Below are 26,502 nucleotides of genomic sequence, written 5' to 3'. Positions count from 1 at the left end.
TGGGCGCAGGAAGGAGAAGCTTCCTTCCAATGGAGGAGGGGAGAGGAGTCGCCGTGAGGACAAAGACATCTATGGGTGGAGGAAAAAAGGGAAGAGACATGAGGCTCAGATCTTCCTCACCAGAGAGTGACTCAGACGCTCATTCCCACCACCCATTCACTACTGGTCACTGACCCAGACACACCTGCTCACACGCCACATCCTGCTGGAGGCAGTGGGAGGACGTCCCGACCGGCTCATTTCCAAGCAGCCATCTTTCCGTCATCAGGACCACGGCTAGCACCCGAGACACTGCAGACACTCGGCACTCAACCCACACCAACCCATCAACGCAGACAGGCAGGGCCCTGACTGGGGACTGAGTAGGCCAACGGGAATGAGCCACAGCTCTGCCCTGGAAGAACCAGGCCCAGCTAGGGAAGAAGGGGTGGAGCACCGAAGACGTGGAAGCCCAGCCTCCCTCCACGCCCCAGGAGCACGGAGGGTGGCTGGAGGTGGCTTCCAGGGGCAGCCTACGACCCGGGCGGGGTCTCAACCCTCCCTGCTGGGTCCACCTCTCTTCTGCTCTGCTCGGCTGGGCTCCTCTTAGGGAGGCTGGTAGGATGTGAAACCGGGCTCTATAGCCCCACAGGTACGCTCCGTGCCTATCATGACCCAGGAAGAAAGGCTGAGGAAGAGGGAAAGATCCTCTGGCATCATCCGGATCCCTTCCCAGCTGCCTGCTAGGATCTCAGGGTCACTGACCTCCCCTTCAAGGGAGAATAATATTGTGAGCATGGGTGTTTCTGACTTGTGGATGGGCTAGATGGGTTTCTGGGATTTTGAAAGCCATTGACAATGTACGCAAAATTGCCTCCTTAGTCCATTGCCATCATCAAATTCTCAAAAGGATCTATGAGCCAAAGATGGTTAAGAACAACTAGTTTAGGAAGAAGGCCTGGGCTTCCCTTAGGATTGGGTGGGGCGGGAGTAGGGCAGGAAGACAGGGGAAGGACGGCTGAGGGAGGTCATGCATCCCTGCTATGTGTTTAAGTTCAGCCATCTGTTTGTGGTAGGGAGAAGCTAAAGAGAGAATCGGGTTGGAAATAGGAAAACGACTTAGCCAGCAGTCATGGCCTGACAGCGAACCCTGACGTTTGGATTTGATGAAGCCTGGGACTAGAGGAGAAAGACTCCAGGCCAGAAACCTTGAGTTCCTGTGCAACCTTTACCATTTTCCAGAACAATCTCTGCCTCTCATCTGTAAAAGGGGCTCAGTGACCTCCATCGTCCACACTTCTTCCAGGCTGACCATGCAGATTAAATGAGGTAACCGAAGGGAAGGCACCGGACCCTTCCATAACTGTCATGTAGTCCTGGGTTTTCTCTAGGCCTCAGTTTCCCCCTCTGTTAACTGATAACAATCTCTGATGTCTCAATCTGGGCATCTGTCAAGTTTAAATTATATTCAGACTGTGAGAGCTGTTTAGAAGAATCACAGACCCCAGTGTATGCACAAAGAGCTATTTTTATTTTTATAAGAAAACTTCGGGGGCAACTGGGTAGCTCAGTATGTTGAGCGTCCAACTCTTGGTTTCAGCTCAGGTCATGATCCCGGAGTGGTGAGATCAAGCCCCGTGTCAGGCTCCACACTGAGCGTAGAGCCTGCTTAAAATTCTCTCTCTCTTCTGTCTGTCTGCCTCTCTCCCTCTCTCTCTCCAAAATTAAAAAAAAAAAAAAAAAAAAAAAAAAAAAAACAAGAAACAAGAAAACTTCCATCATCCTGACCACATCTAACCCAAACCTCTCAACTGATTGGCCTTTTTGGTCTGTATTCACCCTCTACCCAAGGAGAAATGCTCAAATAACAAGAAAAGAGACCATATACAAATGCATTAGTAAGATAAACGCAAAACCAACAGGAACCTGGTTGAGGAATACCCGGGAATAATAAGAAAAGGGTGAACCCCGTCTTTTTGGTGCCCCAGGCTCTAATTCCGGTCTTGGCCTGAAAATGCTGATCCCTGGGACAGGTGTTTGAGGGCTTATGAGGCTACTCAGGGCGCCGAGAGGCAACCTGCTCTGATCGTCAAGCAGTGACGCTCACCCCGTGGACTTTAAAAACTTCGAATTTAGCGGGAACCTCCCTTGTCAAGGCTGAAATCAGACAAGGCTGATTCACCGTGTTACTCCGTCTTTCCTCCTCCTCCCCAGGCCAACTCCTGAGGCATTCTGGGGTTTCTTGCAATTATCTTGGGGACTGATTCCTAAGAAGGGACGATAATAGCGTCTCCAGTGGGGCCAGAGATGCTGTATTCTCCAGGGTTCGCTATAGGAAGGGGATCACTTCTTTACAAAACATCCTCACCCTGGAAACACTGAGATAATCAGTTAACATGTTATGAAGATTAATAAAATTATGGTTCCCTGTACAGAGCACAGACGCTTTCACTCCCATTACCCTACTTGATCTCCACACTGACCCCATGAAATGGACAATGCGGGTGTACCATCACCCGTTCGGTAGCTGAGGAAACTGACCTTTGGCTCAGGTCCACGTGGTCAATCTGTAACTGAATTGAGACCAGAAGGAAGGTCTACGGCACCCTAACCCCTAGATGGTATTCCCCGGGTGTTTGGGAGTGTGCCACGTGGGTTTATCTTGCCTCCTTTCTGTCCCCAAGGTCACAGGTTGGCTGTCCAGGGAAGCTCTGTAAAGAAAGGGTTCCAAATGCCCGGCTCCTGACAGGCACTCAGTGGCCTGGCCTGAGGGGTGGCCAGCAGCTAACTTCTAGAAGCAGCAGCTGGAGAGCAGAGCCTGGGATATGGGGTGGTGCTGGGACCACCACGTGGTTCCATGGGAACGTCAGGGTGGCTGGGAGTGGCCAGATGAGGTCTTGGAGCGGGGAAGGGCGGGGCTGGCTGTGGCGGTGGGCACTACCTCGGGGACAGGGCAGAGGACAGGGCTACCGCGGGTCTGTGGGTGCAGGGAAACACGGGTGCGTGGAAGCATCAGGACGGGCCAGACATAGCCTCAGAGGTGGAGCCTCCTGGGGAGGTGGGGGGAGCCACTCAGCCCCGGAGCCCCAGCTATCGAGCTTCCCTCATCGCCAGCCAGCCACACGGATCTGGGAGGCTCGGAAGGCCAGGCAGCTGCCCCAAGCAGCGCAGGCCCCGCGGGAGCAGACACATCCATCTGCAAGGTCCCCAGCCTGGCGCTCAATCACTCTGCATTATTAATAGGCGATGAGTAACCGCCGGCTGCTGCAAAGCCAGGACGGGCAGGCACGAGGGAATCCCTGGGGATGGCACACGGCACAGCCTGCAGGCGCACGCTCCGAAGCCAGGCAAGGAGCAAAGAGCCAGCCCCAGCTCCTTCCCTGCTCCTGCCATCACGGCCCCCAGACTTCGGGGCTGGCCCCCGCGGCCCGCCTCCACGCGGAGCCCTTCCCCGACTCAAACGTACACACGGTCCCGCGGCCCCCCTGCTCACTACCGCGCTTACACGTGTGGAATCACCCGCAGAAGCCCCCCCACACACACACAGCACGGTCTCCCACTAACACCCCCTAAATGTCACACCAACATTTACACACAGCCGCACCCACACACCAACACACACCAGCTGCGTTTACACAGACACCCACATCAACACTCACCGGGACTGAGCCCAACCCAAACAGCGGAGCTTGGCAACAACTAGCCTGATTCACCCCTGCTGCACCTCCTCCTCTCATCCCCTCAACAGGGAAGGTAACCACCCTGTCAGAGGCCATGCAGGACAGGCACGGGGCACAGATCAGGGGAGATGGAGGGGAAGGAAGACAGTGTGAAACACAGTGTTAGTCAGAGCGGCAGAGTGGTGGGGGAGACTGGACGCTATCCCTCATGGGGGGAAAGACCATTCATGCCATGCAGATGTTGGGGGGGCAGACGGAACCACGAACCCTCAAGGCTGAGGAGTGAGGGAGGGGATGTCACCTCTTCCCTGGCAGCCAGCATGGGACAGCCCCCAATCTGGTACAAACTGCCGATCTGAAGGAGCTCTGGACTGGTCCCAGGCTGCTCTGCATCTCACAAGGCCATCCCCCCTCTGGGGGACTTGCCCAGCTGGCTGCCCCCGGAGGTCTCACTCCCAGCCCCCTCTCCCAACTCGAGGGGCCTGTCCGGGAGCTGACAGTGAGCAGAGAGCGTAGCATGTCATGGGATGGTGTTTTCCATGGATTTTCAGGAGACCAAGAAAGAAACTAAATCAAAGAGAAAAAAACGAGGGAGCGGGGTTGGGGGGGGGATGGGGAAAGGAACAAAATAAAGCAATAGAAATAAGCAGCCTGGCATCGGGGCTGGTCTAACCAGAGCCGATGAACATGGGGCCTGCCCCCAGGTCTCTCTGGCCAGGAATCTGAATTCAGGAGTCGGGGTTATAGGGTTGGGACAGGCCAAATTCCTCGATTTCCATTTGCCTTTTGGATTTGAGTTGGGACCAAAAAAGAAAGAAAAGGGGAAAAAGGAAAACTAAAAGAGAGAGAAGCAAAATCTGAAGACTGTCCAGGACGCCAAAAACAATCAGAAGAGCAAAATAACCAAAACCAAACGGGGAAAGGAAACAAAAGAGGGAGAATCGAACAGCTAAAAAAACCCACGGCAAACCAAACGGTAAGACAATTAGAGTGATATCTACCAGATAATGCAGTTTGTTTACCATAGCGTGTCCAATTCCTGCGTGCTTCACCGGAGATATGGGGGAGGGGGTGGGAGGGGCCAAAAAAAAAAAAAAAACAACAACAAAGACAACAACGAAAGAACAGAACGGAAAGAAAAGAAAAATAAAATGACCAACTGTGAAACTCAAGGAAGGAGGAAAAATATATAGCCATATATATTTGGTTGGTTGTTCAGACCCTCCCACCTTAGGCTGAGCGGAAGTATTTTTGCTTAAAGAAAATTAAATCATAATGGGAGGGAGAAATAAAACACACAAAAAAATCGAAGCCCTTCTTCTCCCAATCGCGCCCCCCTCCAGCCCCTCCTCTGGATTCCTCTGCCCCCCAACCCCTCCCGGAAGAGCCGGCTGCAGAGAAGGGGAACAGTTCAAGACCTTGGTTAGTAGAGAAGAAAACAACAAAAGAACTAGACCAGGAAAGCAAAGACTTAAAGATGGCCGACATTCCGCAATGAGACAGAAAGGTTAGTTTGGTTTTTCACTCATACCTCACCCCACCTGTCCCTGCCCATCCCTTGGTCCCCTGGGTTATAAGCGTGTTAGTAACACACACAGAGTCGGCAACGGGGTTTTCCAACAGAGGGTGAGAGAGGGAAGGCAGGGGGTTAAGAAGCAGACCCAATTATGCAGTATTAGTAAGTCCTTTCAGCTGAAATGTTAGGGAATTGAAGGGAAGGGTGGGGGGGGGGGGGGGGACAAGGGGTGTGAGAAAGGGACGGGCTATTGACTCGGGTAATGGACAATGGGTTGTTGGCTAACTGGTCAACCAGATGGCTTTCCAGAGAACTGGCCAACTGGCTGACCAGTGAGCGTGTTGAGTTAATGGGTTAACTGGTTGGTGATGGGCCAGCTGTCAGGCTGGGAGAAGAGTGGCCAATGCCCTAGAGAATCATCACAGGACTGGCTAGAATGAGAGGTCATTTCATTTGGAGGCAAAGGGAAGAGGTTCCCAAGGAGCAAGGGAAGGGATACAGGTGTGTGCTTTCTGTGGGAATGTAGGACAGGCAAACTGATTCAGGGAGTCATGGAGGGGAGGGGGCAGCTCCTCTTTTATTGGTTCTCTTCCGTGAGAAAAGAAGAGAGATAAGGGTCACCACCAGAAGAGGGAAAAGGAAACCTTGCCCTCCATGGGCTGGCACTGGGCTCACTTTCACGGCATACCTAATCCCAAACCCGCCTCCCTCTCCTCCCGCTCTCCCACTCATAGCTGACCCGTCCTTCCTGCCTAATTTGATTTTTCAGAGCCCATATTTCCCCCAAAGTTCCCCAGGTTCTTCAAACACCCCACCCCCATTCTTTGATGCTCCTCTGGGCAATCATCTCTCCTAGAATCAAGTACCCCCCACCACCACGCCTGTAAGTCCCTGGAATTGGTTAACGTTTTCCCAGCAGCCCAGCCTCCTCCCATGCACACCCCATAGACCCCTGAGCCTCTCCTCCCCACAGCCAGCACTGAAAATCCATAACCCCCACACACCACACCAGAAAAAGGGACACAGAGGCCCACTTACCTCTAAAACCCCTTACTCCTCCCTAAGCTATAAGCTGGCCTCTTCTATCCCAGCCTCTAGAGTCCCCACCCCCATGTGGCTCTTCTCAAGGCCAAAGGCAAGGGCAACAGTCACCTTCAAAATCAACCCTGGTCTTTGTGGAGGCAATGTCAGTGGGACTTGAGGCAGCTGCACCGAGAGCATTGGAGATGATGGGACACCATTGTGTGATGTCCATTAAATACTAAACTGCACCCCTGAGAGTATGATTTCGAGAAGTCTTCTATGGACAGATCCATTAGTTACAGCATTATTATAACCAGTGGGCACAGGACTAACTCAGAGAGACAAGTAATAAGGGCCTCGTATCATGAAAAAAAAAAAAAGAATTCAATATTTAGCAGCCAGAAGAAGGGCTGAATGACCAATACCAATTACTAGCAATACAGAAGCAGTTTCCCTAACAGGGAGGCAAGAGTCTCAGGTCAGGTGCAGTGACGGGTGCAAGAGGCTAACCCATAATACGAGAGTTAGCACAGCCGGGTAGTAGGACTGTCGTGAAGTGAAGAAGCCAACTAGTCAGGACAAGGACCGATTGGTTCCAGGGCAGCTAAACCAATCGCATCCAAAAAGACAAGAGTTTTCTGGTGTCACTGACTAGTCCGACCACGCAGGGGGAAAAAGTAGGGGTGTGGGGGGAGGGGTTGGGGGTACAATTCTAACTACTACTACTCGTTTTGAATGAAGACTGGTTGTGGAGACTCAAATAAGGGGGGAAAAAAGAACAGTTTTCAACTTTCTGGGACAACTTTAATATTTAACAAGCAGAACAGCAAATTAAGAAACGGGACTGAGAGGGAAGAGACGTGCGTTCAAAGCCCGGGACTTCCACTAATATGTCAAGACCATCCTGGCTTCCTCTGAAAAGCAGCAAGGTTGGAGTTGGCCGAGACGGGGCCGGGTGCAGAGCCCAGACCAAGGCGATCGTGGCCAAATTAACTAGAGTGGAGTTTGCGCTGGAAACCATTCCTGGTGGCCTGTGACATAGCACAAGCCGGTGCCTTCCCAAATGCCAGGACCTGGAATACGGAGGCTTCAGACTAGCAAATGAACGATAAAGGCTTTTCCTCACACACAGAATCAGAGGGCTCCTGGAGTCCAGGAGCGTAAGAACGACAGTGCGTGAGGAAGGAAGGAAGCATCAAGTCATTAAGTCACAGAGGGGAGAGGTCAGTCATAATAATATCCAGTGGTAATCTACGCTCCTTCTCCACTCTCAACTCTGCCCGTCGCTCCAGCCCCTCAAGAAAGCCAAGACCAGGATTATACACTCAAATCGCAAAAATCCGGGTGAAGGCCATCTTCGTGGAGCTTGGGCAGGAGAAGCTCGGGACAGAGAAGAGGCGCTCGCTCTGCTCAGGGCTCGAGGGGGCCCATTTTTCAGAGAGAGGAGCAGAACACTCAGACGGTCTCAAGAGTTGGGAACATCCAAGAAGGGCAGATCCACAAGACAAATCACATAGTAGAGCCGCCTTTGTATTTCACACCAATTACAGCGGGCCGGGCTCTCCTTGGGAGGCAGAGAGATGGGCGCGGCTGCAAAGTCAGACAGACTTTCCAATTCTACCGCTTCCTAACTGGATAACGTTGGGCAAGTTCTGTAACCTGCTGAGTCTCGACTTGCTCACTGATAAGAATGGGAATATGGCGGGGGGGGGGGGGGGGGGCGCCCGGGTGGCTCAGGTCATGATCTGGCAGTTTGCGAGTTCGAGCCCCACATCGGGCTCTGTGCTGACGGCTCAGAGCCTGGAGCCGGCTTCATATTCTGTATTTCCTTCTCTCTCTGCCCCTCCCCCGCTCATGCTCTGTCTCAAAAATAAATAAACATGGGGGCGCCTGCGTGGCTCAGTCGGTTAAGCGACTGACTTCAGCTCAGGTCATGATCTCTCAGTTCGTGAGTTCCAGCCCCACGTCAGGCTCTGTGCTGACAGCTTGGAGCCTGGAGCCTGTTTCACATTCTGTGTCTTCCTCTCTCTCTGCCCCTCCCCCCTCATGCTCTGTCTCTCAAAAATGAATAAACATTAAAAAAAAATTTTTTTTTAAAAAGAGAGAGAGAAGAAATGAATGCAATATGGAGCACACGGAAGGAATACGATCCTTCTAACCCTATCAAGGGCTAGAACGCAGGGTCTCCTAAGGGGGCCCGAGGGGGCACGCCGTCCTTGGTTAGGAACCACTGCTCTAGAGACAACAGGACCCAGTAAATTATTCTTAAAAGCCCTGAAAAACGGGCAGGGGCTCCAAGGGCCTGGTGAGGAAGTACTCGGCCGCAGGCTAGACCTTGAGTGAGGATGATGAATCCAGACCACAGCCCCGAGGCTGACCTTCCCGGTGATGGTCACAAGGGCCGAAACAGAATGGCACCTCGCGTTTATGGGTGTGGACTAGAGTCCAACAAATCCCTCCAGAAACCCTTCCTCAAGAGTGCTCTCAATCAAAGCCTTCAAGCGGACACCCTCTTTGGCCCTGAAGGCCTGTGTTCAGGTCACCATGACCGGGCTCTGCTCTGACTCATCGTACAAGAGGCCAGAGGAAGTGGTTCCCAGCAGTTCCCAGCTTGAGCCCTCAACTCTGGGAGCCCCACAAGGAGGACACCACGGGTCGCTGTCCACGCCCGGTGCTGCCGAGGCCAGGCTTCATCCCCTCTGGGTGGCTTTCCTGCCGCCCCCTGGAGCCGCAGACCTTCCCCTCCTCTTGGTGTTCCGCAAGGTCCTAGAATTTTTCAGGACCCTGCTGCTCAGCGGGCGCGCGCACGAGCTTTGCTCTGCTAACTTTTAACAGACTCATCCTGACTCCTCGAGAGCAGAGCTGGGAGAGAAGAGACTGTCTTTTCTCCCCCTCTTTTCCCCGCTGGTTTGTCAGTAGTGACAGCACCCGTCCAGCGGAGGGAAAACCAGCAAGGGGCACAGAAGCAAACCCCCCCCCCCCGCCCTCTCCCGCAAGTATGACAGGTGGGCACGACGCACTCGGGTTTGCTCAGATAACAGTGACAACACAGGACAGCCCTCTGACGGGATCGGAGAACAATGTGACAAGAAGAGAGAGAGACTGCAGCGAGGAGGGTCCCCCCGCCCCCGGGCAGGGGGGGCACGGAGAATAGGCACGTGGAGAGGAGCCCACGACAGGTGGCAGCAGGCAGGGTTAGTCCCAGAGTCCTCCCGGCAGGGGGGAAGGCACTAAATGAGGAGGATTCCCCATTAGATCATCACCCACTGGGGGTGGAGAACAGGTAGGAAGTGTGACAGCAGCCAGAATCCCGACTCCCATCAAGGAGCCTATCGATGGGGGGAAGGGGAAGGGGAGGAGGAGGAGGACGACGACGACGACGACAGCGAGGACCAAGACAAGGAGAGAGAGTGGAGAGCCAGAACGAGGCAGTAGAGGGAAGGAGAAGGCCTAACCCGGCAGCAGCCGTGCCTCCGGGGACAGAGACGTTCCACGTTGCTGGTGGCACTCAGCCTGCTGGCAATGCAGCTGGAAGACGCTTCCCTGCCACAGGCTGTGAGACAAAGTGGTGAACCCGAGAGAAACGGACTGGCGGGAGGCTGGCCCCCTGGGCCCTGCCTGAGCGAACAGAGAAAGGAGCCAGGAGGTAGAGACAGGTACCACCTGGATACACAGGGACCCCTCAACAAGGGTCTGGCTTGGACTCTGCTCGAGGCGGGAGCTTGTCAGGGCTGGAAACAAGCTGGGCCGGGGCTGGGGCGGGGGGGGGGGGGGGTCACTGCCAAGGCCAGAGACATGGCCTCACCTGCTCTAGCCTCCCTGGGCCTTAGAAATGGTGGAGAGGCCACTACTCAGAGGACAGAACTGAGGCCCTCGCCAAGCGGCCAGTCTAGGAGCGGGGGCTGAAGAGACACCGCGGAGAAGAGTCTCGTCCCTCCTGCAAGAGGCTGACCCGAGAGTCCCATCCGGGCTCCTGCAAGGGGCCTGGGAGCCATGGCAAGGTAGCCACGGATTGCTGGGGCAGCCAGGGAGGGAGAGGAGAAAGGGGCGTGCTGCCCAGAGTGAGGTGGGGCTGAGTGTGTGCTCCCTCACGCCTGCTGCACCTCTGCCTCGCCACCACACCCCTGCCTCTTTCCTGGAAAGGTCCCGCCTGAGGGCAAGCCACACCCTGTCCCTACACTACCCCAGGCTTTCATCTGAGCCTTGCTGCCCTAGAGTCAGGATACCCACAGCTACTCAGCCAATCCGAAAGGCCCTCTTGCCAGGTCACCTGACTTCTCAGCCCCCAGCCCTTGAAACCCTAGTCACCACACCGGTGTGAGCCAGACCCTTCCTCTTCCCTCAGGCTCCTGCCCCACGGCAGCTCTGCGGCGTCCCCTGAACTTGGCTTCCTGGTGCCTGCATCCTGCCCGCTGCCCCCGCACTCCCAGGCCCTCACAGCCCAAGCCTTGAACTTCTCCAGAACCACACCTGGCTGCCGGGCCCCCGACGACCCCGTGCCAGGCTGCCCTCTGTCCCCACCCCCGTTGGGCCCCTGACACAGCCGGCCCCCGGCCTTCTTCTTGCTCCCCCTACCTGGCGCAGGTTTCGGGTGACCCGGACGTCGTGCCAGGCGTTGTCGTTGAACTTGCCGTTGACAGGTTCCACAAGGGCCTCGAAGGCTCCTGAGCCCAGGTTGATGACCAGCCAGACGGCCCCGGACTTGAGGGACAGGTTGACATAGTCGGCCGACTTGCCCGTGTGCAACATCAGCCCGTTGCGCTGCAGGGTGCGGAAGGCCAGCGTGATCTCGTCCGTGCTGCTCTGGATGGGGTTGTGGGACAGGTCGTAGCAGAAGAACTCGTTTCCTTTGAAGGTCGCCACAAACTCCTCTTTGCCTGGACGCCGTGGCGTGGGGAAACGGGAGAGGCTGAGTGGGGTGGGGCGCGCCAGACCGCCCCCTGCCCCTCCGGCAGCCCTGGCGCGGGCGTCAGGCCCTCTTCCCCCCACCCCTTCGCAGCCTGCCCACCCTCCTCTCTGCACCCGGCCGTCTTTCCTGTCAGAAAGCAACTTCCCCGTGTCCATTTCCAAAGCGGGAGGCTGCTAAATGGCTCTCACGCTGACAGCTGACAATTCAGCTGCCACGGGGCAGGCAAAGCAGACGTTCTCGCTGTCTCCTCCCTGGCCCACTCTCCGTCCCCTCCATGGTTTTAACAAAGGGATGTGGAAGAGAAAAGAGGGGCGCCTCCCGACTTCCCCCTGGAGCGCCTCCCCTGTTGGGGGGGGGCACCGAGGGTCTCCTGAGTGCAGCCCACCTCCCACTCCTGCCTCCTGTCTGGTGAAGGTCATTCTCAGTGCCCCCGGGACAGTTGCAGGCCTCACGTGGGGGATGGGACCGGCAGGCCAGTTGGGCAACAGGGAGCAGAAAAGGAGGACAGGGAAGCGGTGGGGTGGGGTAAGGCATTGGGAAGACACACGGGAAGGGGATGCATGTGACAGCGATGTGCACCAGGCAGCAGTGGGCCACTGGGTGTGGCTGGTTCCGACGGCCATCGTGCCGGTTATCTTCCCCAGCCCCGTGTTCTAGTCCAGCCTGAGAGGGCGGTGCAGACAGGCCCGAGGCGGGAGCCTCTGAGGTCCCAGAGGGCAGGGGTGGGAGCCCTGAGCGCCAGCAGGTGGCTAGGGTTTGTGCACGCGTGCGTGCATGTGTGTGTATGCGTGTGCCCATCAGCACCCCGCACGGGGCTCCCTCCGCGGGCACTTGCCAAGCAGAAGCAACGTGACCGAAAGGGCCTTAGGGATTTGTAGCGTTCGGTAAGCGGGTGACGAGTGACAGGACAGCAACAGCCTGTGGAGGAAAGCTGGGGTCGTAGCCCGACAACTTCACCAGCTAGAGCACACAAAGCGGGACGAGAAGGGGACACGGGCCGAGGGCAGAGCAGAGGACCTGGACCACAACAGCGACTCACTTGTCCCCAACAGACAGCAGCACGGTGATGGCTCGTCCCGCTCACCGCACAGCGTGGGTGCGCGTGAGGACTGCCCGCACAAAGTCTCTATGGAGCGCGGGGGCTCTCAGTACAGGCCCCCAGGCCCAGGAAGGAGCAGGGTGCAAGGCTGGGGCGCACGCACAGCCCTCAGAAGACACCTGCCCTCCCGTGAGCCAGGCCACGGTGGCAAGCGCCACGTGTGGAAGCCGCGGCTCCCCGGGTGCACTCTCTGCGGATGCCCTTCCCCAGCACACAACAGCCCCGCTTCTCTCCCTCCGGGCAGCCTGCCCGGAGGCTGTCCTCACTGCCTCCGGATGCCAAGGCACCAGCTGCTGCCCCAGAGCCTGGCACCGCGCTCGCTGCAGCTGGCAAGGCCCGGTTTCCTGAGGCCACGGGGCAGCGAGGCTGGTGGGGGCACGGGCAGAACCCCGCTCTGCCTACCTTCGGGCTCCAGCAAGAAGGGCCAGGAAGCAAAAGGGAATCAAGCAGAGACAGCAAGGGCCAGTGAGGAAGAAGGGCGATGCAGAGGGAGGCCACGGAGAGGGGGAAGGATGGCCGTTGGGGACAGAAGGGAAATGGGAGCCGGCTCGGAGCACCGAGGGACCAAGAGGTGGTGGAGAGGAGAAGTCTGGTTAAAGACAAGGAGCAAGCCTGGAGGGGACAGGAAGGAAGAGGGCCAGCAAGGAAAGGGGGACAGGGACCTCTAGGGAATGGAAGCCAAGGCTTTCTCAAGGCCTGGCCGTTTCCATAGCAACCAGGCCTGCTGCCCAGGCACCGGCAGAGCCAGGGGACCGGAGGACCAGAGAAAGGAACATGTTTGACCTTGGCTTTGCCACACGTCCTAGTCCCTCCCAGAAGCCAGGCCTCCTCTCCCATTCCCTCACTTTTGCGGCAAAGGAACAAACGATCATTCGAAGGAGAGTCAAACGGAAAGAAAGAATAGAACAATCACGTGAAGAAGTGATTGGGATAGAACAAAAGAGACCAGAGAGGAGGGCCAGGGGCTGGACCACAGCTGCCAAGGCGAAATGAAGAAACGAGGCCATCCCTTGATTCCTCTGGGCTCTGCCTCGGATCTCCTAGGAGAGGAGGCAAAGCCAGTCGCAGAGCCGCACTCTACGCGTTCTCCCATTCCCGTTGCCGTCAGAGACCCGGACGGGCCCAGAGACAGAAAGAGGCTTGGAGCAGCCAGAGACAGAGGGAAAGAATTTGAGGAGAGGGATAGACAAGAGCGAAGGTGAAAAGGACAGCCCAAAGATGGCGGGAAGGACAGAGACAGACCCTGAAGGGGGAGGAGGGCAGCAGGACTTCAAGGGATCGCTGGAGGGGGGGTGGGGGACACTCGCGGTAAGGATTGGGGGACTGCCCTGCCCCAGGGCGCTCAGAGGAGCCAGACCCAAAGCACCAGGGGGCGCTCTCCCCCACCATCCCACGTACACCACCCAGGGAACTACAACTCCCGGCAGCACTAGAGAAACAATCGCAGCGCCCCCTACCCTCCACCGCCCCCTCTTGCACAGGAAGGGGGGGATCAGGGCTGACACTTGTTCACCTCCCATGGTCAGGGACTACGGAGCCCAAGTGCCCCCAGCCAAGCTGAATGTGGCCAGAAACCAGTTGTTGTGGTCCTGGACTTCTAAGAGCCATGAGGACCAGAGCAGCTGCCTCATTTCCAGGCCCGGCTCGGAGCCCTCCTCTGGGAAGGTCTCCAGCCCCCTTCTGCCCCTCCCTACTCTCCAGCACTACAGCTGTCTGTTCTGCTCATTTGGCACTTACTGCCTAGTAACATCTTGTACTGCTCCCTTGAGAGGAAGTGTGATGTGAGAAAAAAGGCCTGGGCACTAATGCTGCCTCTTCCACCAGCTTGGTGACCTTGACCAAAAGGCGGATCTCTAAGCCGCAGCTCTCTCCTCGGGACAAAGGAGCTAACCACCGACCTACCTCGCGGGCTGCTGTGGCATCTAGAAAGAGAACAGATGGAATGAAGCTTCATAAACTATAAACTATTCGACTAACAAATGACTCCTGCACTGGTAACTTTCTGCGTGTGTGTGTGTGTGTGTGTGTGTGTGTGTGTGTGTGTGTTTGTGCGCGCGCGCGCTGCCTCTTACTCTCAAGACCAATGAATAAATTAACTCCCCTGGACAAAGTCTGCACTTTTCCTACACCTTGCATGTACCACACTTTCTTGTAGCCATTCGTTGGAATGTCAGTGAGCCCCTTGAGAACAGAGACCATTCACCCATCGAAAATAAATTTGCCAAGCACATGCCTACACATGTGCCGGGAGCTGTGTGGAAGCACCGGGGAGGGTGTCCAAATGAAAACACCCAATCGCTGTCCCCAGGGAGCTCAGTCGGCTGGGAGAGGCAAACAGGTGAAGTGACAGTTAGGAGGCAGGGTGGCGAGCGATAAAACGGATGTGTGGACCAAGGGGACACCGAGCGGTGTCTGGGTTTGCTTGGGGAGTTCAGGGGAGACTTCCAGTGTGGATGGCCTGGCTGCTTTGTCAAGAGTCGGCTGAAAGAGATACCAGATAGTTGGGGAAGAAAGCAGGGATGGCAGAAATCCAGGCTGACAGAACGGCACGTACCACAGAACGCGGGCGGGATTCGATAGCCCCAGGGCTTGGCACCCGCGGGAGCCCCTTGACGGTGGCTAACTGCCCATAAACTACCTAGGAAAGAGACTCCAAGAGAGGCAGGCTCGGGGAGAAAAAGGAGCTTAAAACCCATAGCCCTGACACAGGCTAAAAGGCCCCGTGCTGGTCTCAGAGGGTTGGCGAGCGTCCGTTTCTGCATCTGTAAACCAAGGGCAATGAGCCCTTCCGCAGAAGGTTGTGAAGGCTCACTTAGGTGACCCGTGCATAAGACGAATGCCACATCTCCTAACCAGAATCCCCCTGGGCGGGCCCCTAGCAGGCTTCCAGAACTTGAGGGTTCAACGGAGGGTGTGCCTTGCCTCCCCGTCGTTCTACCAGACAAACAGTTACTTTCTAGGGACGGGCCTGAACAACTGCCACAAAAAGACATCTCTTTGTCCTCGAAAAAGGTCATTAGGACGGCCGGGATTTGGGGGGAAAGTGAAGGTTTGTGGTCCTTTACACCAGAGAGGCAGGCCCAGCAGTCTTCATGGACCTCAGACGCGGTACAAAGGGACACGCTGGTGTTGACTCAGCTGCCCCACCCCCCACCCCAACGCCAGGAAGTGCAGTTCTGCAAGGGGCGAGGCTCTCTGGGGACTGGAGGGTCACTGACCTTTCGTTGGCTGGTGCACATCGCCGGCTCCTCCTCTCCCGGCCCCCCCCTCGGAGAACAGTAAGGACCCTACTGGAGAAGCAGAATTGGGGAGTCAGGCATGGGGGGGGGGCTACCCAGCCAGTCCCACCCCAGCCTCGAGGTGATGGAGGGCCCTCTCCGGGGCTGAGGTCCTGCTTGGAGGTACCGGTGGGGCAGGGGTGCTGCTCTGGGGACTCACTTGCCTCGGGGCCTCTAGGCAAGGAGCCAGATGACAAACCGAATCAGCCCCACAGACCCCTGAGACCCACAGCCACCAACGTCTGCCCTTTGCCCAGGGGTAGAAAGACCACGGGGAGGGAAGAGTGTCCATTGTCGGTTCCGGTTCAGGAGCTCCTTCGTCCCAAGAACGTGCAAACAGGCCAGCCCTCAGGACTGTGCAGGCCCCGGCCTCCACCTCCAGCCTCTCCCTGCCTCTCCCTGCCTCTCCTCCCCACTCCACATCTTTGCTCATCGCGCTTCCTCTGCAGAGACTGAGCTGTGGCTCTTCAACTCCTGCAAAAGCCTGACACAGGCTCCCCTCCACCAGAACCTTCTGGATTCACACGCCGAAGACCTCTTGTGTCCTCTGTCCATCCTCAAGGCTAACCTGGCTTTTGGTCTACACCTGGCTCTCTTACTCGTGAGTGTTTTTAATGTCACCTCTGTCTCCTTCTTTGCCGACCAGGTCATGGGGCTTCCCAGGGGCAGGGCCACCATTTGTTTGCTCTTTGTCCCTTGAAATCGTGTCTACAGCAGGGCTATGCACACCGAAAGGGGTTCTGCCTGGCTGGACTCATCACATGCATGGGGAAGGCCTTTCTCAGGGATGGCTTCCCACTTCCCCCCATGGGCTCGTCAACCCTTGGGCCTCCTCTCCAAAGGCCCCTGCGGGCACGTCACCGCATCTGGGTTCCAGGCTGGCTCGCGCTCTCTACCCACCCCTGCCAGTGACTACTGCACTCAGCGTCTGGCTCCCAGGTGTCCACGCCTATTGCCAGACCCCACAGAATGCCTTCTGGAGGGGCACTCAAGAATGGAGTTGAAAAGTCCGTGTCTGAGCCCCCATTCCACCTCAATCCCAAATCCCCAGAACTAAAAGCTAGAATAACACCTGAGCCGCGGGCCCTTCAGGGGCGGGGGCGGGGTTCTGGATCCTCCAGGTCTTTCTCTATGACAAAGGTGAGCCACAGCCAGCACCCCCAGAGCCAGGCCTTGAGAGGCAAGAAGGATGTGAGCGAACCGACCAGGTCCTGACCACCCCCTTGGGATGTCTCCGTTCTCCACAGTTGTTGCCATAATTTCACATCCCTGTAAGAATCTCGGGCTCCTACCTTCCCAGACTTAAATCCAACCCCAATTCCAGATCTGAGTCTCTCCCTATGGCCCAGTCTTCATCCTGCAGGCCTCTCCCACCTGCAGGCTACAGACCCCATATGGAAGATGAGGCCTCACAGAGCTCTGCCCTCGGCATGGGGAGCGGTGCAAAAGGGTCTAGAATTCCTGAGCTCAAGAATCAATGACGAGGACACCCGGGAGGGGTCAGCACTGGGAGGACGGCAGTCAGGACCCCTGGGCTGTCAGGTTTGCTTAACAAAGCTTGTTGCTTTTTAAAGATGCTTTTTAAAGATGGGAGGGACTTGGTTGAAGGGAGGCTAAAAATAAAGAAGCAGCCCCAATGGCACCACCACCTAAAGGCCACATAATCACTAATAAGTCACCTCATCTCTCTGGGCCTGAATGTCCTCATCTGTCAAACAGAGTCAAGAGATGTGGGTGAGGGTGGACGGTGGAACAGCTGTGGGAGAGGGGACACCCTGCCCCTCCATTTCCCCTGCCTCTTCCCTCCTCACTGCCACCGTGGAGAGAGGGGACATCCCCGCAGCAGCAGGGCGAGGCCAGGGAGGCTGCCTACGATTGGCTTTCTCCGGCCCATGCTTTTTCTCTTTTATTTGGGTCCGCAGAAAAGAAAGAATGACCAGAATGAGTGGAAGGAAATAAAACACCACCATGAGAAGGAAAAAAGAAGATACGCCACCAGGAAAACGCAAAAAGGTGAGGCGACTTGAGACAACGGCAGGAGTTGAAACATCTCTTGATGTCAGAAACCAAGGCGCGATGAGGGTGGATGGAGCGCATCAGGGAAGGTGGGGGGGAGGGGAGAGCACAGACGGGGGGGTGGGGCCGGCCCCCCCCCCGCCCCCACCCCAGCACCCGGGGGAACATAACATAAAGACGTGACAGAGGAAGCAGGTAGGAAAGGCAGGAAGGAGGCAGGACAGGTGGAGGCCGGGGAAGGAGAACAGGGGGAGGAACAGAAAATCCAGGCGCAGGTTGGGGGCAATCCAATCCAATCCAATCCAAACCAGAACTTCAAACCATACCTTCGCTGTTTAACGTCAGGTGAGCCGGACCTTGGAAAGGGGAAGGAGAGAAAGAAAGAAAGGAAAAAAAAAAAAAAAAAGAAGAAGAAGAAGAAGAAAAAAGAAAGAAGAGGGGAAAGAAACAAAGAAAACACAAGTCATCAAAATCAGCCAGAGAGAGGGGAGAAAAAAGCTTTTGCTGCCACAATTTAAAAACCCTTTTTAACTTGTGACAGACATCGGGGGAAAGCCCTCAGCCCGGAAGCTGAGGAGAGGGGCCCGATGCCGGAAACAGAGGGTGGAGGGCACGAGGGGCGGGGAGAGAGAGACAGAGAGAGAGAGAGAGAGAAGGGGGCACCAGAGAGGGTGATGGGGTACAGGCAGAACCGGAGGGGGTGGGGGGGGTCCAGGCAGGGAATCACTGCAAAGGGGGGGGGGAGAGGAGATTTGTTTTTTTTTTTTTTTCTTGCCGGAAAAAAAAAAGGAAAAGGAGGAGAAGCATGAGGCTGGGAGGGTTGCTTTTTCCTTTTTCTTTTTTTCTTTTTTTTTTTTCTTCCGGGAGGCGGAGAGAAAAAAAAACAGTCAACGAGAAAAAACGATTCGGATGGAGGAGAAAAGAAAACACGACACAAAAATCAAAGCCACCTGGAGAGAGAGAGAGTGTCCTGTTAGCGTGGGATTAAGTGGGCAGGGAGGACCTCCAACCCCACCCCCACCCCATGCCCTTACCCCTGTGAGCCTGGCAGAGAAGGTGGGCTGGGCTGTGTGGAGCCTGGGCCTCGGAGGAATCTCCCCCCACAGGGCTTTGGAAAGGCATCTGTCCAGGTCCAGAACTCCCAGCTGCCCCCCCCCCAAAAATCTCCATATGGATTGCTGTGTTCCTGGATTCTACGAGGAAAGCGAGGCTCGGCTGGGGAGGACAGAGTTGGAGCAGAAGCAGATAGGAGAAAGGGAGACGTTGAAGTAAAGATGGGGAGCTCAGATCCTTCCATAAGGAGGACCAGGAGACTAGGGCCAGCGCTCTGGGACAGCAAGAACCAAAGAGGCCAGCCAAGGCCCACGGGCAGGAGGTCCAGCTCTCTGAGAGGTCAAGTTGACTCTACGGACCCCCTTTCTCCGGCCCGGCCCCCTCTGAGATGAGCCAAAAGCTGAATTTTGAAAATGGAAAACAGAAGCCTTATATTCAAGTCCGAGGGCAAGACGGGCTGGGTTTTTTTTCCAGGGTTACCTTGGCCCTTTGAAAAAGCCTGGTCTAGCCCTGATCCGGGCCTTCCTAAACCTTAGGGGGAAAGACTCTGGCCCATTGGACCAGCACCCTAGGCCCCAGAGAACACCGGCCACGGAAAGCCCTATGCCAGCAAGGCTGGAAGCACCAGGTCCCACAGCAAAGCTGAGGACTCCCCCCCACCCTGCATCCCAGGTATCTAGCCAGAAGGGTGGGGGAGGAACAGCCCTTGAAAACCATCCCAGTGCTGTGCAATGGTGGCCCTAGGGACAAAAGGCCAGGCCAGGGTGGTATGATCGACGTAGAGAACTCCAGGTTCCTCTGAGATGAAGCTGAGCCCAGGATGTCTCTGCTCCAAGAGGAAAGGCAGCCAGGAGGTTGGGAAGGGGGTGGCCCGTGGTCAAAGGCCTGGCCCCTGCAGAAGACGTGGGCAGAGGCTCACAGTGCCCCCTTCTCCTCTCTTGGGGGAAAGGCCGGGGTCCCTCCCCACCTCTGCGGCTAGGCCAGTTGGGGGAGGGGCCGCAGCTGCGGAAGGGAAGGACCAAGCATTTGGACTCAGTCGCATTCCTTGTTCTGAATGCCCCCCTCCCCCGCCACAAACTTTCCCCAAGATCTACCCGCATCTACCCATAAATCCAGGAGCGACACCCAGAGCCTTAAACCTTCAGCCAGCTCTTCCTGGCAGAAATAACCTTGCCTGCAGGCTCCCATCCTTGGAAATCGAGGCACGGGAGCTGGGTGCCCTATGACTGGCCCTCTGTCCCCCGCGGGCTTGTGCTACTGCTCATAGGGGGCAGGGAGGGGGTGGGGAGGGAGCCACATCTCTCCCCTGGCAGACCCTTCCACTGCCCAGCTCCTAGGCAGCCTCATTAGCATGCAGCACTCTCCCTCTGTCACCACGGCAACCAGCTGCTCAGCTCCCTCAGGCGTGACAGCACCAGCCATGTTGGTGAAGGGGAGGCCGGTTCCCTGCCCGGGCTCCCCACGGCTCAGCCCAGCCCGGCCTGAGGGTGCTCTCCCTGACGCCTACTGCCACTCCCTTGGACCCCCCGCCTCGGTCCCCCAGGCCTGAAATCCCTGCTCCTTCCTCCTGCCCAGCCCGCCTGGGTAAGCCCCTCCCCACATCCACCTGTGGCGTCAGCCCCTCCTCCCACCCCTGGAGAAGAGGCTGGCAGTGACGGATGGCATTACCAAGGGTCCTTTCCTAGGGCACTTTATCTGGCTGCTTCTGCGTCCTCTCTCCCCGCTACAGGAGGCTGGGGAGAAAGGAGGAGGGGCAGCCAGGCTCCCCCAAAAGGAGCTGCTGTCAGGGGCTGGGGAGCAGCCCCAGCCCTGTGACTGAGTTCCTAGGAGAAAGCTAGGCCTGAGGCACAGCGCTGGGGGTCAGGAAAAGAGGGTGAAGCCACGGGGGACCCCAAGATCTGAACTGCAACATCCAGAGCACTGTGCCACAGAGGAGGTCCCAGCCCCGCCCCCCGAAACCACACCTCCCCACTCAGTCTCCTCCTTACTCTCCTACCAGAAGCCCAAGAGGACCAGCAGGAAGAGGCTTACAGGGGACAAGATCGAGAGACACACAAGCAGACACGTCACAGAGAGACACACAGATGCACCACACCTCCAGGTGTACACACACGCGTGCACGCGCGCGTGTGGGCACGTGCTGCGCACCTCCAAACCAGCAGGCCACCATGCTGCCCCCAAGATACGGCTCAGCGGTGTCCAAAGGGTCTCGTTCCCCACCCGTCCCCAAAACCCAGCTTCCCTTCTTGTCCCTGTTGGTCCTGCATGCTTGGAAGAGAACCATTCCCTTTTCTGTCCCCTCCTGGCTCCGTCACCTCTCCCCGGCAGCCCTCCTGCTTTCTTCCAGGGCCTGGTTGTTTTCCCCTTCCCAGTTCTCTCCCTTCTGCCCCTCCTTCCGCTTCCGCTTCCTCTTCCTGCCTCTACTTACCTCCTCCTTCCTCCCATCTCTCTGTCCCCTTCTTCCTCCCCACAAGCCTCTCCCTTGAGGCTCGCCCCCCGCCTCCCCTTCCTCCCTCCGTCTCTCCCTTTGTTCCAGAGGAGACATGACATCAAGAGCAAGTAAAAGTCACATCAGCACTAAATCTTATCTCCAGCCCTCAGAAGGCTGCGTCCACCCAGACACACAGACTCTCTCTCTCTCACGCACAGAGGTAAACACTGACACAGAGATGCGGACGCAGATGCAGACTCTCCTACAGAGGCACACAGAGACGTGGGCCACGATGACACAGGCGCGCACACCTCCACACACACTCGGGCACATGTGCCCAAGCACGTATGCACAGACGTGCACGGGGGCATGCGGGCACAACAGAGCAGGAGAGTCCTATGAACACGTGCGCGCACACACACTCTCTCTCACACGCATGTGCACACACACTCGCACACGCACACACATGCACTCTCTCATACATGCACCTGCACACATACACACTCCCTCCCACAATGCACACCTGTACACACATTCTCGCCCATGCACCTGCACACACACTCACACATGCACGTGCACAGATACACTCTCACACATGCACCGGTACACACACACACACACGTGGCACACATACACACTCTCACACATACGCACCTGCACACACATGCACATGCACACACTCTCACACACGCACGTGCACACATACACTCTCACACATGCGCACACATACACACTCTCATACATGCACCTGCACACATATACACTCCCTCACACATGTGCACACATGTACGTACATTCTCACACATGCACCTGCACATACTCATACAAGCACATACAGATACACTCTCACACGCACCTGCACACACACACACGTGACGCACACTCTCGCACACGCACATGCACACACATATACTACACTCTCACACACATGACACACATACACACACACGCACCTGCACACATACACACTCACCCATGTGACACACTCTCACACGTGCACACACATACACTCACATGTGCACACATGTACACACATTCTCACACGCACCTGCACACACATGTGCACAGATACACTCTCACATCACCTGCATACACATACACATGCAACACACACGTGCACACATGCATGCATACACTCTCACACATGGCACATACACACACCTACACACATACACACACTCACACATGACACATGCACACATGCACCTGCACACATACACTCTCACACATGTGACACGCTCTCACACGTGCACACATACACTCACACGTGCACACATGTACACACATGTGCACAGATACACTCTCTCACACACACCTGCACACACGTACACATGCGACACACGTGCACACACGCATGCATGCACTCTCACACATGGCACACACATGCACATACACACACATGACACATGCACACACGCACCTGCACACACACTCTCACACGTGCACATGCACACACACGTGCATACATGTACACATTCTCTCACACACATGTGCACAGATACACTCTCACACGCACCTGCACACACACACGTAACACACATGCACACACGCACGCATACACTCACACATGGCACATACACACTCACACACAAACCTACACACACTCACACGTGACACACACATGCACCTGCACACACATACACACGTGACATATACACACACTCTCACACACACGCGTGCACACATTCTCATACATGCACCTGTACACATACACTCCCTCACACACGTGCACACATGTACATTCTCACACGCACCTGCACACATGCATGTGCACAGATACACTCACACGCACCTACACACATACACACGTGACACACACGTGCACACATATGCATACACTTTCACACATGTGGCACACATACACACGCACCTGCACACAAATACACTCTCACGCATGTGACACATATACACACATTCTCACACACCTGCACACACATACTCACACATGTGACACATATACACATTCACACATGCACCTGCACACATACACACACTCTCACACACACATGTGCACACACACACACTCTCATACATGCACCTGTATACATACACACTCTCACGCACCTGAACACACATACACTCTCACACACGTGACACACATACACACTCTCACACACACACCTGCACACACATACACATACATTCTCTCATACATATGACACGCATACACTCTCACACATGTATACACACATGTTCACACACATCCACACTCACACACAATGCACACAGATACACTCTCACTCACATGTGCATGCAGATACACACACACTGTCTCTCACACATGCACTCTCTCTCTCGTTCTTTCTCTCTCTCTCTCTCTCTCTCTCTCTCTCTCACACACACACACACACACACACACACACACACACAGATGGGTGCCTGCCCACCGGGACCAGGGAAACTGAAGACTTCCAAGGAGAAGAGGCATCTATCAGTAAGAGACAAGCCGAACCGCGGACCCCACAAGGAAAAATGGGTTCCAGCCCACACTCAAGCCCAAAGCACTTCCCTTCTTTCTTGCCCAGGACTCCTGCATCCTGGGTGCTCCCCCTGCTCCTCCCAAACCAGAGCCCAGGCCCAGGGAGCTCTCAGCCTAGAGCTGCTGCATCCCTCCCACCTGCCACTTGCTTCTTGCTTCTCCAGGAAACGCGCATGGGACACCTTGCCACCTGCCCTCTCGACGGTGGCCATGTGGGCGCCCCCGCGCCCCTGCCCCCCATCCCACGTGATCTTCCCCTCTCGCTGATCTAGTCCACCCCTGAGGCGGGAAAGGGCCAGGGAAAACCACAGCAAGAGGGGAAGGTTCAGAGAATGACAGGAGCCCAGAGAGAGCCTGGGGACTGGCAGAGCCAAAGAAAGAGGTCCAGGGACAGAGCCCTAGTGAAAAAGAAAAGTAAATATAGAAACCAGAGAGAGAGAGAGAGAGAGAGAGAGAGAAGGCAAAACAAAAGACAGGGAAAGAATGGACAGAGGGACTCCGAAGAGAGGCACACTCCGGCCCTTGCCCTTGCCCTTGCCCTCGGCCTGGGCTGAAGGAAGAAGCAGACCACCCCTACCTACCGGCCCCGTGGGGCAGGGGCCAGGGGCCTGCCCCAGTGTCAATCAGGGCAGAGAAGCTGCCACCCACCTACACCTGCTGCCCCGGGGACCCGGGCCCCCGCCCCTGCCTGCATTCTTCAGAGCCCAGAGCAGACTGTACGTGAGCACCGCCCCCCCCCCCGGCCCCCCGGCTGCATGGCCCTCTTAAGCCTCCTCAGCGGGGCTGGGCAAAAGGGTGCCCCCTCACTCACTTCTCACTCCTCCAGTCCCCTCCCCTCACCCTCACTCCAGTCTCCTCCCTAAGAAGAATCGCCAGTCGCCAGTCGCAGCCTGGCCCAGAAGACTGGGAGTGGAAGGGCCTGCCCTCTGCCCGGCAGTTCTCCCAGCAAACCAATAAAGAGGGAACAGGCAAGGGGCGGGGCTGAGGGAGCCGAGAGGACACCCAGACATCCTTCCCCAAGGGGCCCCAACCATGGGCAGGAGAGGGAGCCCGCAGGTGGCCGACACACCCTGGCACAAGCCCGCACAGGGATCGATCCGCCACCCCAGTGACCAGAAAGCATCACTCACCTTCCATGGGGTGCTCCTCTGTAAGCCAGCGAGGGTCAGGAAAGGGTGAGGCAGAGAGAGAGAAAAAGGGAAGGCTAGTTAGTGAGGGTGCCGAGGACGGGGTCTCAAGGAGAGGGATGAGTTCAAGGTCCCGGTGCCCCGCCGTCCCTCCCCGAGGCCCTGACACAAGTCACCCACGCCGGAAGGCTCTGCTAGGGACAACATAGAGACAGAGCTGTTCCCTGAGTCAGTGCCTCACACACAGGGTCACACGGTCCAGGAGGACCCACGTCTCATGGTGCATTTCAGGAAACTGAGGCCCGGGGCAGGGAAATGAGCGCTCAAGGTCATATGGAGAATCAGAGGCAGAACTAGGCGCAGCAGTCAGGCAGTCTTGACTCTCCCAGGCACAGCTCCTCCCCTGCCTTCCACTGTGGCTCAGAGACAGATGGGGACACGCTCACACTCAGTGACACACTGACACACATAGGTACTTAGCGATCCAGAGACGCATATAATCTCTCACGCAACTCACCCTCGAGGCCTTTGCACACCCAGACCCAACCACCACCCCGCCACCCACCCCGGGGGAGAACAGTCATCCACACGCAGTCACAAAACACAGTTCGGCCGCTAAGGGCTGTGTGACTCCAGTCACTTAACCTCCCTGAGCTACTACCGGTCCCTCTTCCATAAATATGACAGACACGGACCACATCGTTTCTGCGGCCCCTGTGGCTTGGCTTCTGTGATCCTAGGAAAAACAGCTGGGTGAAGTGAAGTGCCCCCCGGGGCTGGATGGGCCACTTCAGGGGTGGGACGGGGTCCCATTGCAGCGGGCCCATCCCTAAGTTACGTCACAGCCTTTGGGTAGCCAGCCCTCGCCCTATTAGGGGTCCACCTGGGCCTGGCCCTGAAGTGCACCAAATGGGTCAAGAGAGGGTAGAAGGGGGAGAGGGGAGAGGCAGTTCCTTCAATTAGGCTGCAACTCCTCGAGTAGGCGGGGCTCTGGCCTGCTCTGTAGGGGGCTGTGCCCCCCACCCCCAGCCCCGGCTCCAGACATTTCTCAGGGCCCACCTACTGAAGCCGCAGGCGGGAAGAGAATCTGCACAGCCTACGAACATACAGACCCAGGGGCGCCTGGGGGGCTCAGTCGGTTGAGCCTCTGACTTCGGCTCAGGTCACGATCTCGCGGTTCGTGAGTTCGAGCCCCGCGTCGGCCTCTGTGCTGACAGCTCAGAGCCTGGAGCCTGCTTGGGATTCTGTGTCTCCCTCTCTCTCTCTGCCCCTCCCCCGCTCACAGTCTGTCTCTCTCTTTTAAAAATAAACATTTTTGCGGGGGGCGGGGTGGCGCCTGGGTGGCTCAGTCGGTTAAGCGTCCGACTTCGGCTCAGGTCATGATCTCGCGGTTCCTGAGTTCGAGCCCCGCATCGGGCTCTGTGCTGACAGCTCGGAGCCTGGAGTCTGCTTCGGATTCTGCATCTCCCCCTCTCTCTGTCCCTCCCCTGCTCATGCTCTGTCTCTCAATAATAAATAAACACTAAAAAATAATAATAATAAAATAAACATTTTTTAATGGAAAAAATACAGACCCAGCGGGGAAACACACACACATGCACACATGCATGTAGGCCCCAAGGTACGCACGCAAACACACCAACAGCTGTTCGGTGCACACCCACGCCCGCGTGCGCACACGGTCTCCTCCCTCCGACATCATTTTGTGTTATTTGCTCATTCGTTCTTAGGGGGTTCGCCATACTCCAGAAACACACACACACTGTCGATTGTCAGACATTCTACCCCTTCCATAATATACACACACAGGCTGAACGCAGAATCAATACCCACACGGTGATCTAATACCTAATATTAGATGCATGAACCACCACTGCACCCCACACTCCTCCGCTGGCTAAAGACTCATGCC

The 26,502-nt window shown here is 56.5% G+C and overlaps 1 protein-coding gene across 1 annotated transcript in view; it reads right to left on the bottom strand.

The window, feature by feature from the left end:
- Positions 1 to 26,502, bottom strand: part of NRXN2 (neurexin 2) — a 100,266-nt gene that overhangs the window by 61,728 nt on the left and 12,036 nt on the right. The window contains exons 2-6 of the mRNA XM_049643660.1: positions 24,594 to 24,611; positions 17,827 to 17,856; positions 15,425 to 15,496; positions 10,774 to 11,075; positions 4,661 to 4,705 (exon numbers count right to left, since the gene is read on the bottom strand). Coding sequence (XP_049499617.1) covers positions 4,661 to 4,705; positions 10,774 to 11,075; positions 15,425 to 15,496; positions 17,827 to 17,856; positions 24,594 to 24,611 — 467 coding nt within the window. The remainder of the gene's footprint in view (positions 1 to 4,660; positions 4,706 to 10,773; positions 11,076 to 15,424; positions 15,497 to 17,826; positions 17,857 to 24,593; positions 24,612 to 26,502) is intronic.

The sequence above is a fragment of the Panthera uncia genome, chromosome D1, assembly GCF_023721935.1.
Source record: "Panthera uncia isolate 11264 chromosome D1, Puncia_PCG_1.0, whole genome shotgun sequence".
Taxonomy (NCBI): domain Eukaryota; kingdom Metazoa; phylum Chordata; class Mammalia; order Carnivora; family Felidae; genus Panthera; species Panthera uncia.
The sequence above is the reverse complement of the archived record's forward strand: the minus strand, read 5'-3'. Positions and strand labels throughout refer to the sequence as shown.